The 13,465-nt window shown below is 38.3% G+C and overlaps 1 protein-coding gene across 1 annotated transcript; it reads right to left on the bottom strand.

Annotated features, from left to right (window-relative positions):
* Positions 1-2,355: 2,355 nt before the first annotated feature.
* LOC117717115 (olfactory receptor 5P72-like) lies at positions 2,356-3,299 on the bottom strand. Its single transcript, XM_034514357.1, is given in 2 exon segments — positions 2,356-2,840; positions 2,843-3,299. Coding segments are annotated over 2 exon segments (942 nt in total).
* Positions 3,300-13,465: the final 10,166 nt, after the last annotated feature.

The raw sequence follows: 13,465 nt of genomic DNA, 5'->3' as shown, positions 1-13,465 counted from the left end.
TCACAGGGAGACTTGCCTCAGTTATGTTCACAGCAGCTTTATTCATAATAGCCAGAAACTGGAAACAACATAGATATTTCTCAACTAAAGGATTGATAAAGAAAATGTGGCGCATCTAAACAATGGAATATTAGTCAGATATTAAAAACAGAGACATCATGAGTTTTTCAAGAAAATGGTTGGAACTCAAGATTATCATCCTGAGTGAGGTAACCCAGAGCCAGAAAGACATGCATGGTATGCACTCACTTATAAGTAGACATTAGCCATAAAGTACCAGACAATCATGCTAGAATCCACAGACTCAAAGAAACTGGGTAATAAGGAGGTCTCAAAGGATGATGCATGAATCTCACTAAGAAGGGAAAACTAAATAGCCATCAAATGTGGATGTAGAGAGGGAAATGCTTAGGAAACGAGCTGAGGAGGTGAACAGGAATAGTGATAGGTTTCCAGAGAGGAGGCAATAGAGAGAGCTGGAAGTGAGAATAAAAATCAATGGGGGAATGGGACATCCCTGGTGACTAGTTGAAGACTTGGGAATGGAAAAGATACCTAGAGTTTATGGGGATGACCCCAGGAGAGATTCCTACCAAAGCGGAATACACAGACTAAAGTGGAAGAACTTCAAGAGGAGAAAATGGGCATCATGACACCCACAAAATGTTCAACCCAAAATTGTCTTGCCTACAAAATGTGCAGAGATAAAGATGGAGGAGACTGAGGGAACACCCAACCAATAACTGCCACAACCTAGCACATGGAAAAGAGCTAACCCCTGACACTATTAATGATACTCCCCTATGCTTGCAGAAAGTAAACTATAACTGCATTCTGAGAGGCTTCATCCAGCAGTAGACAAAGGCAGATACAGATACCCATGGCCAACATAAGATAGATCCTGGGCAGACTTGTGGAAGCATGGAGGATAGCAGTGAGCAAGTTGACTAAACAGAACCTCTGTCATCTCTCCTAAATAAAAGACTTAGTTCTGAACCTGGCTTTTTTTTTTCTTGGCTTTAGAATGAATGTCAACTGAAAACCATCCTCTCAAATCTTTTCTCTGAAAGTTAATAGCAAGGAGTGGCTATGAGACTATAAGTTTTCAACCCATCAGAAATCCAGAATGACTGAGTTAACTGAGATTATGGGAAGCACAAAGCATAGCTTCTAAAACATAGCCAATTTATAGAGACCACTGAACACCTGGAGAGTCCTTATACTACAGAATGTTGGAGCATCCGATCTTCAGCCTTCTGGCCTAGGATCATCTGACAGACCTAGTGATGCAGAATTATTAAGGACTGGTTACTCTGTCTTGGCAGATAAAATCAGTCGACTATTCTGCAAGTGTGTCCTTTTTGGACAGTATTTTGTCTGTAGATGGAAAGAGGCAATTCTTGCCTAGTGGCTGTCTCACCACAATTGGAATAACTCCTAAGGAGAGGAGGAGCTAGGTGATGAGAGAGAAAGAGAGAGGGGGGCCAGACATGGAGGTGAATGTTCACATGTCTCCGCCAGTCAAAGATAGTTGATATATCTAGATTGGGTATTAGGTTACTCTTTTGATTGATATTGAGCATTACCAAACTTATAAAGCCTTTAGTTGACATTAAAAAATTGTATAAAAGCAAAAATGAGAAGGGGGTATGGGATAGGGGTTTTCTAGGGAGGAGAAATGGGGAAAGGGGATGGCATCTGAAATGTAAATAAATAATATCCAATAAAAATAAATTAAAAATATAAAAAAAAGAAGTGAGCAAGTTGTGGGTCAAAGACACCACAAGAAGACTCACAGAGCTAATTAACATGGGATCATGAGGGCTCACAGAACCTGGGCTACCAACCAGGGAACATGCAGGAGCTGTATCTAAACATTATACATTTGTAGCAAATGTGCAGCTTGAACTTCATGTAGATTCCCTAACAAGTAGAGAAGTGACTTAGACTATATTCCCTACCATAGGATCCAATTCTCCCTAACTGGACTGTCTCTTAGGACCTCTGTAGGAGAGGATATGCCTATCCCTGCTGGGACTAGATGTCCTAGGGCAGGGTTGTATATGAATGAGCTCCCCTTCTTTGAGCAGAAGGTGAGGGGAAAATGGGGAGAGAATTATTATTATAAGGGTGGGACTGGGAGGAATGGAGGGAAAGGAGCTGTGACTGAAATGTAAATAAATGTAAAAAAAAACTCCAAAATAAAATGCGATAAACAAAATAGCCACATGTATTGGCAGGAAAAGGAGATGAGAGAGAGCAGAGTAAGGAGAAGTCTTATAACTTGAGATGGTGGTCACATTGGTCTTGCATAATTGCTGTTAGTGTATTAAATTCACCAAAAAAGAGATTACTCTAGCATAACATTTTCTTACCAAACTGTCTCTTGATAGCACCCTTAATCTCATTATTCCTGAGGCTGTAGATGAGGGGGTTCAACATGGGGATCACCACCATGTAGAATACAGACACCACCTTGTTCTGGTAGGTGGAGTATGTAGACTTGGGCATAACATAAATGAATGTAATGGTTCCATAGTAGAGAGTGACTACAGTGAGGTGGGAGGTGCAGGTGGAAAAGGCCTTGTGTCGGCCCTCAACTGAGCGCATCTTCAGGATGGTGATGAGAATGTAAGAATAGGAGACAGCTATGACAAACACTGTGATCATAGTAACTGAGCCTGCAGAAAATGAGATAACAACTACAGAGACACTCACATCAGAACAGGAGAGTTCCACCAAAGGAGCAAAATCACAAAAAAAATGATCAACTCTATTTGGTCCACAGAAGAGAAAAGAGAAAAAGTAAAACATGATGAGGGAAGCATTAAGCAAACCCCTATATAAGATCCCAAAACCAACTGGATACAGACTTGTGTGGACATTTTGGTGGAATAAAGCAGTGGGTTGCAAACTGCCATGAAGCGATCATAAGCCATGGCAGCCAGAAGGAAGCATTCAACTGACCCAAAAAAATCAGCCAGGCTCTGCTGGATACCACATCCAAGGTAGGAAATTGTATTTCTCTCTGTTAGAAAGTTGATAAGCATATTGGGTGTGACAGAAGATGAAAGGCCCATGTCAACAGAAGCCAAGTGGCTGAGAAAAAAGTACATGGGGTGATGGAGCTGGGAAGAGACTCTGATGAGAAGGATGGTGCTGAGGTTCCCAGACACAGTCACCAGGTAGATGCACAGGATGATGGTAAAAATGATGACTCTAAGGCCTGGGTCATTTGTTAAACCCAATAAAATGAACTCTGTCACTGTAGTGTGGTTTCTATCCTCCAGAAAAGCCATGGGGCAGTGTAGCTGCTGGTAGATTAAGGCTGTGATGGAGACAGAATAGAAAGAGATTATTAAATGTTTCACTCAATTTTATTTCATACAAACACTGAGAGCATTACATGCTAATTTATCATTCAAAAATTGGATCAACAATCCATGTTTTACTCAGGGTTCTCATTGTTTATTCATTTCTACACATTGCATTTTTCAATTTATTTAATCAAATAAGCTAAAATGTATTACTAATAATAAATAACTTTTATTTATGGTGGATATTATAAACATTCTTAATTCTCATTAAGTTAAAGATGTAAAATCATGAGATTTTGCCTGGTGAGATGGGCTTTCAGATAATCACTCTTGCATTCAAGCCTGACAGCTGACAGCTAGTTTTATTCCTTGAACTCTGTGGTGACAGGTGAGAACTCACACTTCTATGCAGTCCTTTGATATTTACAGCTATGCTATGTTACCTGCAACATTTTCTTCACAGAAATAAGGAGATAAATTAACATAAAATAATATAAATCTTTTCAAAATAGCAATGTTTATTATAATAGATGATTAAAATGTAAAATCATGGGATTATGTCATAGAGACTTAATCCTTGCTAAATTTATTGACTGCTTACTAAATCATCATCATAAGAATTTAAATATGCATTCATTTATATTTTTATTTTGTTAAATATTAATTACTTCTTTTACTTTTTCATTTTTCTCAAAATAGGATTTCTATGTATAGTTTTATATAGACCAGGCTGCTCTTGAATTCACAGAGAACTGCCTGCGTCTGCTTCCCGAGTGCTGGCATTAAAGATCTGTGTCACCAGCCTTCAACTTGCAGTTAGGTCTTTTATAATTTCCATTTTATAGCAGAAAGCACTTTTATTGAGTAAAGTTATAAACATGAAGTAAAATATTGTAGAATTTAGAACTTGCTCTTGGCTAAGTACAGTGGCTGCACTTGCAAAGGACCTGTCTGAGTCTGATTCCCAGCATCCACCAGTTATTCACAGCAGTCTAATTGTACAGTTCTTTGGACTAATGCCTTCTTCTGGTCCTCACAGGAACCAGGCATTCACATGGGGCATGTTTGTACAGCAGGCAACACTCATAGAAACTAAATAAAAATAAAATTTCAAAAGAGTATTAGATATAAAAACCAGGCATGTTTAATTCTATTTATAACTGTTAGCAATCACACTGTTAATAAATAGTCACAATGTGGTTCAAACCATACACAATTCAGAGAAAGACAAGAAGGCAGCATTTCAGCTTTTCTATGGTTAATACATAGAAAGGTGATTTGTTGGTGATTTTGATAACAAAGACTGTAAAGCTGAATAATGCTCACATTAAATTTACCAATCTGACTTTCAGTTGTAAACTCATTAAATACTTTAAATTCTTCTAAATAAATCATCATTCTTTAAAGTAATTTGTAAATTAATTTATCATTAAATAAAATATAGATATTTAGCAAATTATTAGTAATTATTTGTTAGGATACACCAACTCCTTACCCAGTGTCACAGTGTTTTCTAACTGGAGTATGCCAGAATGAATTCACATTATTTTCAACAGAGGACACTGCTCAATATTCAACCTCAGAAGTTAAGAGATTTACCAAGGTTTTACCCAGCAATGGGCAGATTGACTCACAGTCTACACTTACACCCTCATTTGTTTACAGTGGTACTTGGGAGTCTGGCACATTCAGTCCATAAACAAAGCAGGTTTTGTTAGCCTTTTGCTGAAATGCTATGCATGTATAGCTTTGCAGGTCATGTTGATTCTGTTCTTCACAATGGATATATAATTAAAGAATTTATGAAAACTTGGTTTTATGCCTGATCATTCTGCATAATTTACTAATAAAATACAAGGTGAGTCTTTGAAAATCTGTTTCCACTGCCTATCATTTTATAACTGCATGATTCCACCTGACTTGTTTCTCGACCATGTTTGTAAATACAGTACATTTTAAAAAATAGAGTATCTCCATTTACCAACAAAGTAAAAAATCTTACCTCTTAAAATAAGAAACTCACTTCAAAGTAAAAAGTTCAATCTTACTATGATTTTATAGCTGCAAAGCTGTTTCCTATCGTAATTGTTTGTCACTGAGGATAAGTCCCTGCAGAGCCTCCAGATTCCAGTGTGAATTCAAATCATCAGGGATCATTACCAATGTTCAAGTGAGTACTGAGCAGTTCATTTAACACAAGCACAATTAATTTTTTTTTCTTTTGGTTTTTTCGAGACAGGGTTTCTCTGTGTAGCCCTGGCTGTCCTGGAACTCACTCTGTAGACCAGGCTGGCCTCGAACTCAGAAATACACCTGCCTCTGCCTCCCAAGTGCTGGGATTAAAGGCGTGCGCCACCACCGCCCGGCCCACAGTTAATTTTTTAAAAGACTGTTTTCCTCTTTATGTGAGTACTGATGCACTTTCATTAGGTAATTATGGGATGTACATGATAACAAATTGTCTTAGGTAAATATTCCTGCCAGTTGATATTTGTCTCAGGTTATTTCAAGTTAGTAAATAGTGAACCAATCATTAAAATGGACAATTTTTGGCTTTTTTCAATATGCATCAGCTTTTCTTTCAGTATTTTAGTGGTTGATATAATATGCTGTATTATGTACTTTGGCAAGTATAGGTAAGGATGTGAAGTGAAGTTGAATAACAGTTACTTATTTAAAGTGTGAATATTTTTATAGACAAGAATTTAAAATGTTATAATTAAATGAAAGTAGTGAGTAGAAAGAGGTATGAATAATTGGCAGGTTAGAATAAACATTTCATAAATCATACTTCAAACAAAGTAACAGTTGTTGTCAGCTTATATGATATAGTATAGAACAGAAAGCAGAGTTAACCTAAAGAGTCATCTTAGTTCTCTTGATAGTCTTAATTACATTGTTAAGATCAACAGTTGATAAATGTGACCTTATGAAACTGAAAAGCTTCTGTAAGGCAAAAACACTATCAATAGTACAAAACAGCAACCCACAAATTGGGAAATGATCTTCACTAACACTATATCCTATAGAGAGATAATATTCAAAATATATGAACAACTCAAGAAATTAGACTCCAAAAAACCAAATAGCCTAATTTAATAAATGGGGTACAGTGCTAATTGGAAAAGTTTCCACAGAGGAATCATGAATGGCCTAGAAGCACATAAAGAAATGTTCAATATCCACAATCATCAAAGAAATGCAAATCAAAACAACCCTGAGGTTCTACCTTATACATATCAGAATAATTAAGATCCAAAACTCAAGTGACAGAACATGCTCCAAGGATGTCGAGAAAGAGGAATACTCCTCCATTGCTTGTGGGATTGCAAACTCATAAACTACTTTGGAAATCAATCTGGATGTTCCTTAAAAAAATGGAAATAGCTTTACCTAAAGACCAAGCTTTACACCACCTGGGCATATATACCCAAAAGATGCTCTCCCATACCACAATGACATGGGCTCCACTATATTCATACCAGCCTTATTTGTAGTAGACAAAAACTCTAAGTAACCTAGATATTCCTCAACTGACGAATGTATAAAGAAAATGTGATTCATTTAATCAGTGGAAGCTGAGGACATCATAAATTTTGCAAGCAAATGGATGAAAATAGAAAATGTTATCCTGAGTGAGGTAACCCTGTCTGCAAAGGATATATACTGACCAATAAGTGAAAATTAGCCAAGAAAATGTACAGAATACCCATGATGCAATGCACAGGCAATAAGAATTTTAAAAGAAGGAAAGCCCAAATGAGGATTTAATCCCACTTAGAAGGGGGAACAAAATAATCATGGGAAACAGAGGAGGGGAGATAACTGGGTGGGAGGGGGAGGAAAAAAGAGAGGCAGTATCAAGAATGGGGGGTGGGGGGAGACAGAGAAGCCCAGAGGACCAGGAGAATGAATGAAAATATGCAGCTTCTGAGAGTGGGGGTGGGGAGAACCTCTAGAATGTCACAGAGATCTGGGATGTGAGTCTTCCAGGACTCAGTGGTGGTGGCCTTATCCAAAATGTCCAACAGTGGGGATATGAAACCTGAAGAGACCACCTCCAGTAGATAGACAGGCCCCCAGTGTAGGGATGAGGTCACCAACCCACCTTCAAAATTTCTGACTTATAACTGTTCCTGTCCAAAAAACAAAAAACAACAAACAAACAAAAAAACCAGGCAGAGGCAAAAATAGAGCAGAGACTGAAGGAAATGCCATTTAGAGACCTGTCCAACTTGGGATCCATCTCATGAATGGGCAGCAAACCCTGACACTATTACTAATGTTATTTTGTGCTTGAAGACAGAAGCCTAGCATGGCTCATCTCTGACAAGATCTAACAGCAGCTTCAACAGATGCAGATATTTACAGCTAACCATTGTAAAGGGGGCCGGGGACTCTTATGGAAGAGTTAGGGGAAGGATTGGAGGAGCTGAAGGGGATGGTAACACCAAAGGAAGATCAACAGTATAAAACTAACCCAGTCACCTAGGGGATCACAGAGACTAAGCCACCAGCCAAATGCATACATGGGCTGGTCTGTGGCCTCAGGTACCTATGTAGCACAGGACTGCTTTGTCTGTCCTCAATGGGGAGAGGATGTGCCGAATCCTGTATAGACTTGATGTCCCAAGGAAGGGGGGCTACATGGGATTGGGCTGGGTGTGGGTGGGTAGGTGAAAGTTATGGGCAGGGGTCTGGGGTGGAGAGGACCCTCTCAGAAGAAAAAGGGGAGGGGGAGGGGGTAAAGAACTCTTAGAGTGGGGACCAGAAAGAGCAGAAACATTTGGAATGTAAATAAATGAAACAATAAAAAATGACATCATGAAATTTGCAGCAAATAAATGTATCCAGGAAAAGAGTTATTGTGAGTGAAGTAACTCAGACCCATAGAGATAAAATGGTATGTACCTACTCATAAGTGGATATTTGTCCCAGCCCGTGGGGGATTCAATGAGACCCTAGGGAGGAGGGTGAAAGAATGAAGGATCAAGAGACACAAAGAAGGGCAAGTCTTGAAAGTCCTTATCAAGCACTTAAACTTTAATTTTTCAAGTGGCAGGTTATAAAGACAGAACAAAAATGGAAGTTTAGGCCAAGATCATTGCTTAAGGCTATTCCAGTATCATATCCTCATTGCCTAAGACCATCCCAGATGTTCTTTAAGTTCCTGGGACCTGAGATAGTGAACATCCTTTCTTAACCTTGTCTGACTAAGCTTTCCAGAACAGCAGGTAATTTCATGGGTTTGGCTCCCAGTAGATATTAGCTGTGAAACACAAGTGATATCTAAGCTATAGCCTAGACCCAGAGGTTAGTAAAGAGTAATGTTTTAAACTGACACATGGATCTCCCTGAAAAGAGAAATACAATAGGTTTTATGAATGGACTGCTGGACAGCTGATTTGAATGAGATCTGAAGGATCACGTGGAGAGGTGCAGAGAGACAATATGGTAGAGGGAGAAATTTTATGGAGAGACAGCTGGAAGTGAAAGGCATTTGAGAGATGATATAGAAACCTAGTGGAGTAGAAACTTCCTAAAATATAGGAAGGTGATATTAACGAGGTCTCCTAATAATGAAAGATATAGAATCTCAACCAATCATCTCTTGTTCCCAAATAAAGCTTCTATAGTGGCTCTGGGTTGTATTTAATTGAGTTTTTGGTTAAGAAGGTTCCATGGAAATTCCCCAAAAATGCAGAATGTTGATAAAACAAAGGGTTGCTCTCCACTAACAGACATCAGGACACTGCTGCCAATGACAGCATGAATACAAATCATTGAAGATTAAATTGATCTGTAGCCTACATGGAGCCTTCACCCCTGTGCTCTAGCTTCTTCAGTGTAGGAAGGTACTCTTCAGGCCACAAGAAAAGATAAAAGAAAAGAAAGAAAGAAAGAGAGAGAGAGAGAGAGAGAGAGAGAGAGAGAGAGAGAGAGAGAGAGAGAGAGAGGAAGGAAGGAAGGAAGGAAGGAAGGAAGGAAGGAAGGAAGGAAGGAAGGAAGGTGAAAGATAAACACCAACTCAGCCACAAAACCTGTGACTTACAATCCTTCCTGTCTACAAAATATCCTAGGGCAATGGTGGAACAGAACTTGTGGTAGTAGCCCAACCAATCTTTGGTTTGGCATAAGGCCCACTCCATGAGAAGAAACTCATATCTAACAGTTCTTGGGTAACCATGAACTAAAGGGTAGATATACCAGAGACCTCTGGTAAAACCAAATACTACTGATCTAAAAAATTATCAATGACTCCTAAAATATTCTGCTACATTCATAGATCAGTGATATATTCAGTCCTCATCAGAATAGCTTTATCTCACAGCAGAAGGGCAGAGAACCACAGCCAAAGAATACTCTCAGAGAGAGTCTATATTAGAGGGCTCCCCCAAATCCCTTTACTTGAAGCTCAGGAAACACCATAGAAAGGGAGGCAGAAAGGCTGTAAGAACCAGAGGGAATGAAGGACACCAAGAGAACAAAGCCCTCTGAATCAACTAAGCAAGGTACATATGCATTCAGGCATACAAGGGAGATCTAGATGTCCCTCAACTGAAAAGACTGAGTCAATAAGCACAGAGACAATATAGGTCTAAACCAGGTCCTTTTAGCTTAGTATTTTACAGGAATCCTGACTATGAGAACAAGTAGAATTCTTGTAGCAGATCTTGGAACTCTGCCTTCTGTTGGTTTTCTGCGTGTAAGTTTGATTTTTTTTTTTTTACTTTATCTTATTATATTTTATTTTGCCATGTTGGGTTGTTATTTCTTACAAACCTGTTTTTTTCCAATGATAGGCAGAAAGAGTGGAACTGGAGGTGAGGGGAAGCAAGGAGGAACTGGGAAGTGTTGAGTGAGGGTAAGCTATTATAAGGGTAAACTCGTATAATGTATAATTGAATTTATTTTTAATAGAAGGAAACTCTTATTTAAAATAAAAACTAATACACACCAGAAGTAACTAATAGGTATGTTTTATTCAGGGTTTTGCTGATGTGAACAGACACCATTGTCAAGTCAACTCTTATAAGGACAATATTTAACTGGGGCTGGCTTACAGGTTCAGAGGTTCAATCCATCATCATCAAGGCTGGAGCAGGGCAGCATCCAGGCAAGCATGGTGCAGGAGGAGGTTAGAGTTCTACATCTTCATCTGAAGGCCTCTAGGAGAAAACTGGCTTCCAGACAGCTAGGAGAAGAGTCTTAAAACCCATGCCCCCAATGACACATTTCCTCCAACAAGGCCACACCTACTCCAACAAGACCATACTTCCTAATAGTGCCATTCCCTGGGTCAAGCATACTCAACACACCAGAGGAACCTAGTAGATATCATGGATTTAAATGTAATTTACCTGTAATTTTCATCATCAGTCATTTTCAGTGAAAATTTAAAAAAACAAGATATGTTTTTACTCAATGGCTTATATCCTATATGTCACATTCTTATAAAGATAGACTTACTTTACTTTGGCAATTTTGTCATTATTGTTGAGACATAAACTGTGGCAGATAATTGTTTTTCTTTTCTCTTGATATAGAAACTTTAAGGTTTTATATTAGAATTAAGAGTTGCCTGATGCATATAACAAGTTAGTTTGTTCACATTCACTTGTTTTATGATGATGCATGGCATTATTATATAGATTATCTTATTCAAAGCAAGATACTAAGAGGTTGCTTTTTAAAGTAAAGTAATGGTGGTATTCGTGTCATATATGTCTGTGTTTCTAGGGTCCCATAGATTGTCAGTAACAAAGCAGTCCCCTGATCAAGGCACATGTATGTCCATTTTTCAAGGTAGTCTGCCTAACACATTGTACTCATGCATAATGAAGCTGATATTAACTCTGACAGTATATAATATACATATATTTTTATTAGATATTTTCTTTATTTACATTTCAAATGTTATCCCCTTTTCTGTTTTCCCCCTTAGGATATCCCCTATCCCATCAATGTTTCTATGAGGGTACTCCCCCACCCACTTCTATCTCCCTGCCCTGGCATTCCCCCTACACTGGGGCATCCAGCCTTCACAGACCAAGGGCCTCTCCTCCCACTGATGCCAACAAGGCTATCCTCTGCTGCATATGCAGCTGGAGACATGGGTTCCTCCATGTGTATGCTTTGGTTGGTGGTTTTAGTCCCTGAGAACTCTGGGAGATTTGGTTGGTTAATATTGTTGGTTCTACCTATGGGGTTTGCAAACCCCTTCAGCTCCTTCAGTCCTTTCTCTAACTCCTTAAGGACCCAGTGCTCAGTTTAGTGGTTGGCTGTGAGTATCTGCCTCTGTATTTTTCAGGCCCCTGGCAGAGCCTTTCAGGAGACAGCTATGTCAGGCTCCTTCCTGTCTGAAAGCACTTCTTGGCATTTGCAGCAGTGTCTGGATTGGTATCAATATGAGATGGATCCCTAGGTGAGCAGTCTCAGGATGACCTTTCCTTCAGACACTATGCCATACTTTGTCTCCATATTTCCTTTAGAGAAATACCTAGTATCTATCTAAAATTGTCCATTTCATTGATATTTTTTTGGTTTTGTTGAGTATAAGCTTTTGTAGTAGGATCTGATGATTTTTTTTTTTTTATTTTCTCGGTTTCTATTGTTGTGTCCTCTCATTTCTGATTTTGTTAATTTGGATACTGCCTGTGCCCTCTGGTTAGTCTGGCTAATGGTTAATCTATCTTGTTGAGTTTCTCAAAGAACCAGCTTCTGGTTTTATCCATTCTTTGTATAGTTCTTTTTGTTTCTACTTGGTTGATTTCAGCCCCGAGTTTGATTATTTTCTGCTGTGTACTCCTCTTGGGCATATTTTCATTCTTTTGGTTCTAGAGCTTTCAGATATGCCTGTCAAGCTACTAGTGTATGCTTTCTCCAGTTTCTTTTGGAGGCACTCGGAGCTCTGAGTTTTCTTCTTAGCAGTGCTTTCATGTGTCCCATAAGTTTGGGTATGTTGTACCTTCGCTTTCATTAAATTCTAAGAAGTTTTTAATTTTTTCTTTATTTCTTCCTTGATCAAGTTAGCATTGAGTAGAGCTTTCTGAGTTTGTTGAATGAAGATTACTTTCTTGCTTTTTTTAGGTTGTAGTTTCCCTCCTTATGTTAAGTTCTTCATCTATAATCCTTTGTAGGCCTGGATTGTAGAAAAGATATTGTGTAATTTTGGTTTTGTCATAGAATATCTTGGTTTCTTCATCTATGGTAACTGAGAATTTTTGCTGGGTATAGTATCCTGGAATGACATTTGTGTTTTCTTAGAGTCTATATGCCATCTGCTCAGATCTTCTGGCTTTTATAGTCTCTGGTGAGAAGTCTGATGTAATTCTGATAGGTCTGCCTTTATATGTTATTATTCCCTTACTACTTTTAATATTCTTTCTTTGTTTTATGTATTGGTATTTTGATTATTATATGATGGGAGGAATTTCTTCTCTGGTCCAGTCTATTTGGAGTTCTGTAGGCTTCTTGTATGTTCATGGGCACCTCTTTCTTAGGTTAGGGAAGTTTACTTTTAGAATTTTGTTGAAGATATTTACTGGCCCTTCAAGTGGGAATCTTAGCTTTCTTCTATACTTTTCCTTAGGTTTGGTCTTCTCATTGTGTCCTGGATTTTTTTGGATGTTTTGGGTTAGGAACTTTTTTGCATTTTCATTTTCTTTGACTTTTGTGTCAATGTTTTCTGACACAAAACAGGTGTTTATACACCTGAGATTGTCTTTTCTATCTCTTGTATTTTAATTGGTGATACTTGCACTTATAATTCCTGATATCTTTTCCTAGGTCCTCTATCTCCAGGGTTGTCTCCCTTTGTGATTTCTTTATTGTTTCTATTCACACTTTTAGATACTGGATGTTTTTGTCCAATTCTTTTATTATTATTCATACTGCATGCTTTGATCATGTTTCCTCTCATCTAATTTCTCCCAAAATGTTTCAACTTCCCTAACAACCTAATTTTCCTCTTGTCTCCTCCCCTTCCTCCCCCACCTTCTTCTGTTGTCTCTCTTGTGGAATATCCGGTTAGTTTTGATTTTGCATTTCCATAATACAAAGGACTTTGATCATTTCTTTAAGTGCATCTTGGCAGTTTAAGAATCTTCTGTTGTGAATCCTTCTATTTAGTTCTATGCCCCATTTTT

Source organism: Arvicanthis niloticus, chromosome 1, assembly GCF_011762505.2.
Source record: "Arvicanthis niloticus isolate mArvNil1 chromosome 1, mArvNil1.pat.X, whole genome shotgun sequence".
Taxonomy (NCBI): Eukaryota; Metazoa; Chordata; class Mammalia; order Rodentia; family Muridae; genus Arvicanthis; species Arvicanthis niloticus.
The sequence above is the reverse complement of the archived record's forward strand: the minus strand, read 5'-3'. Positions and strand labels throughout refer to the sequence as shown.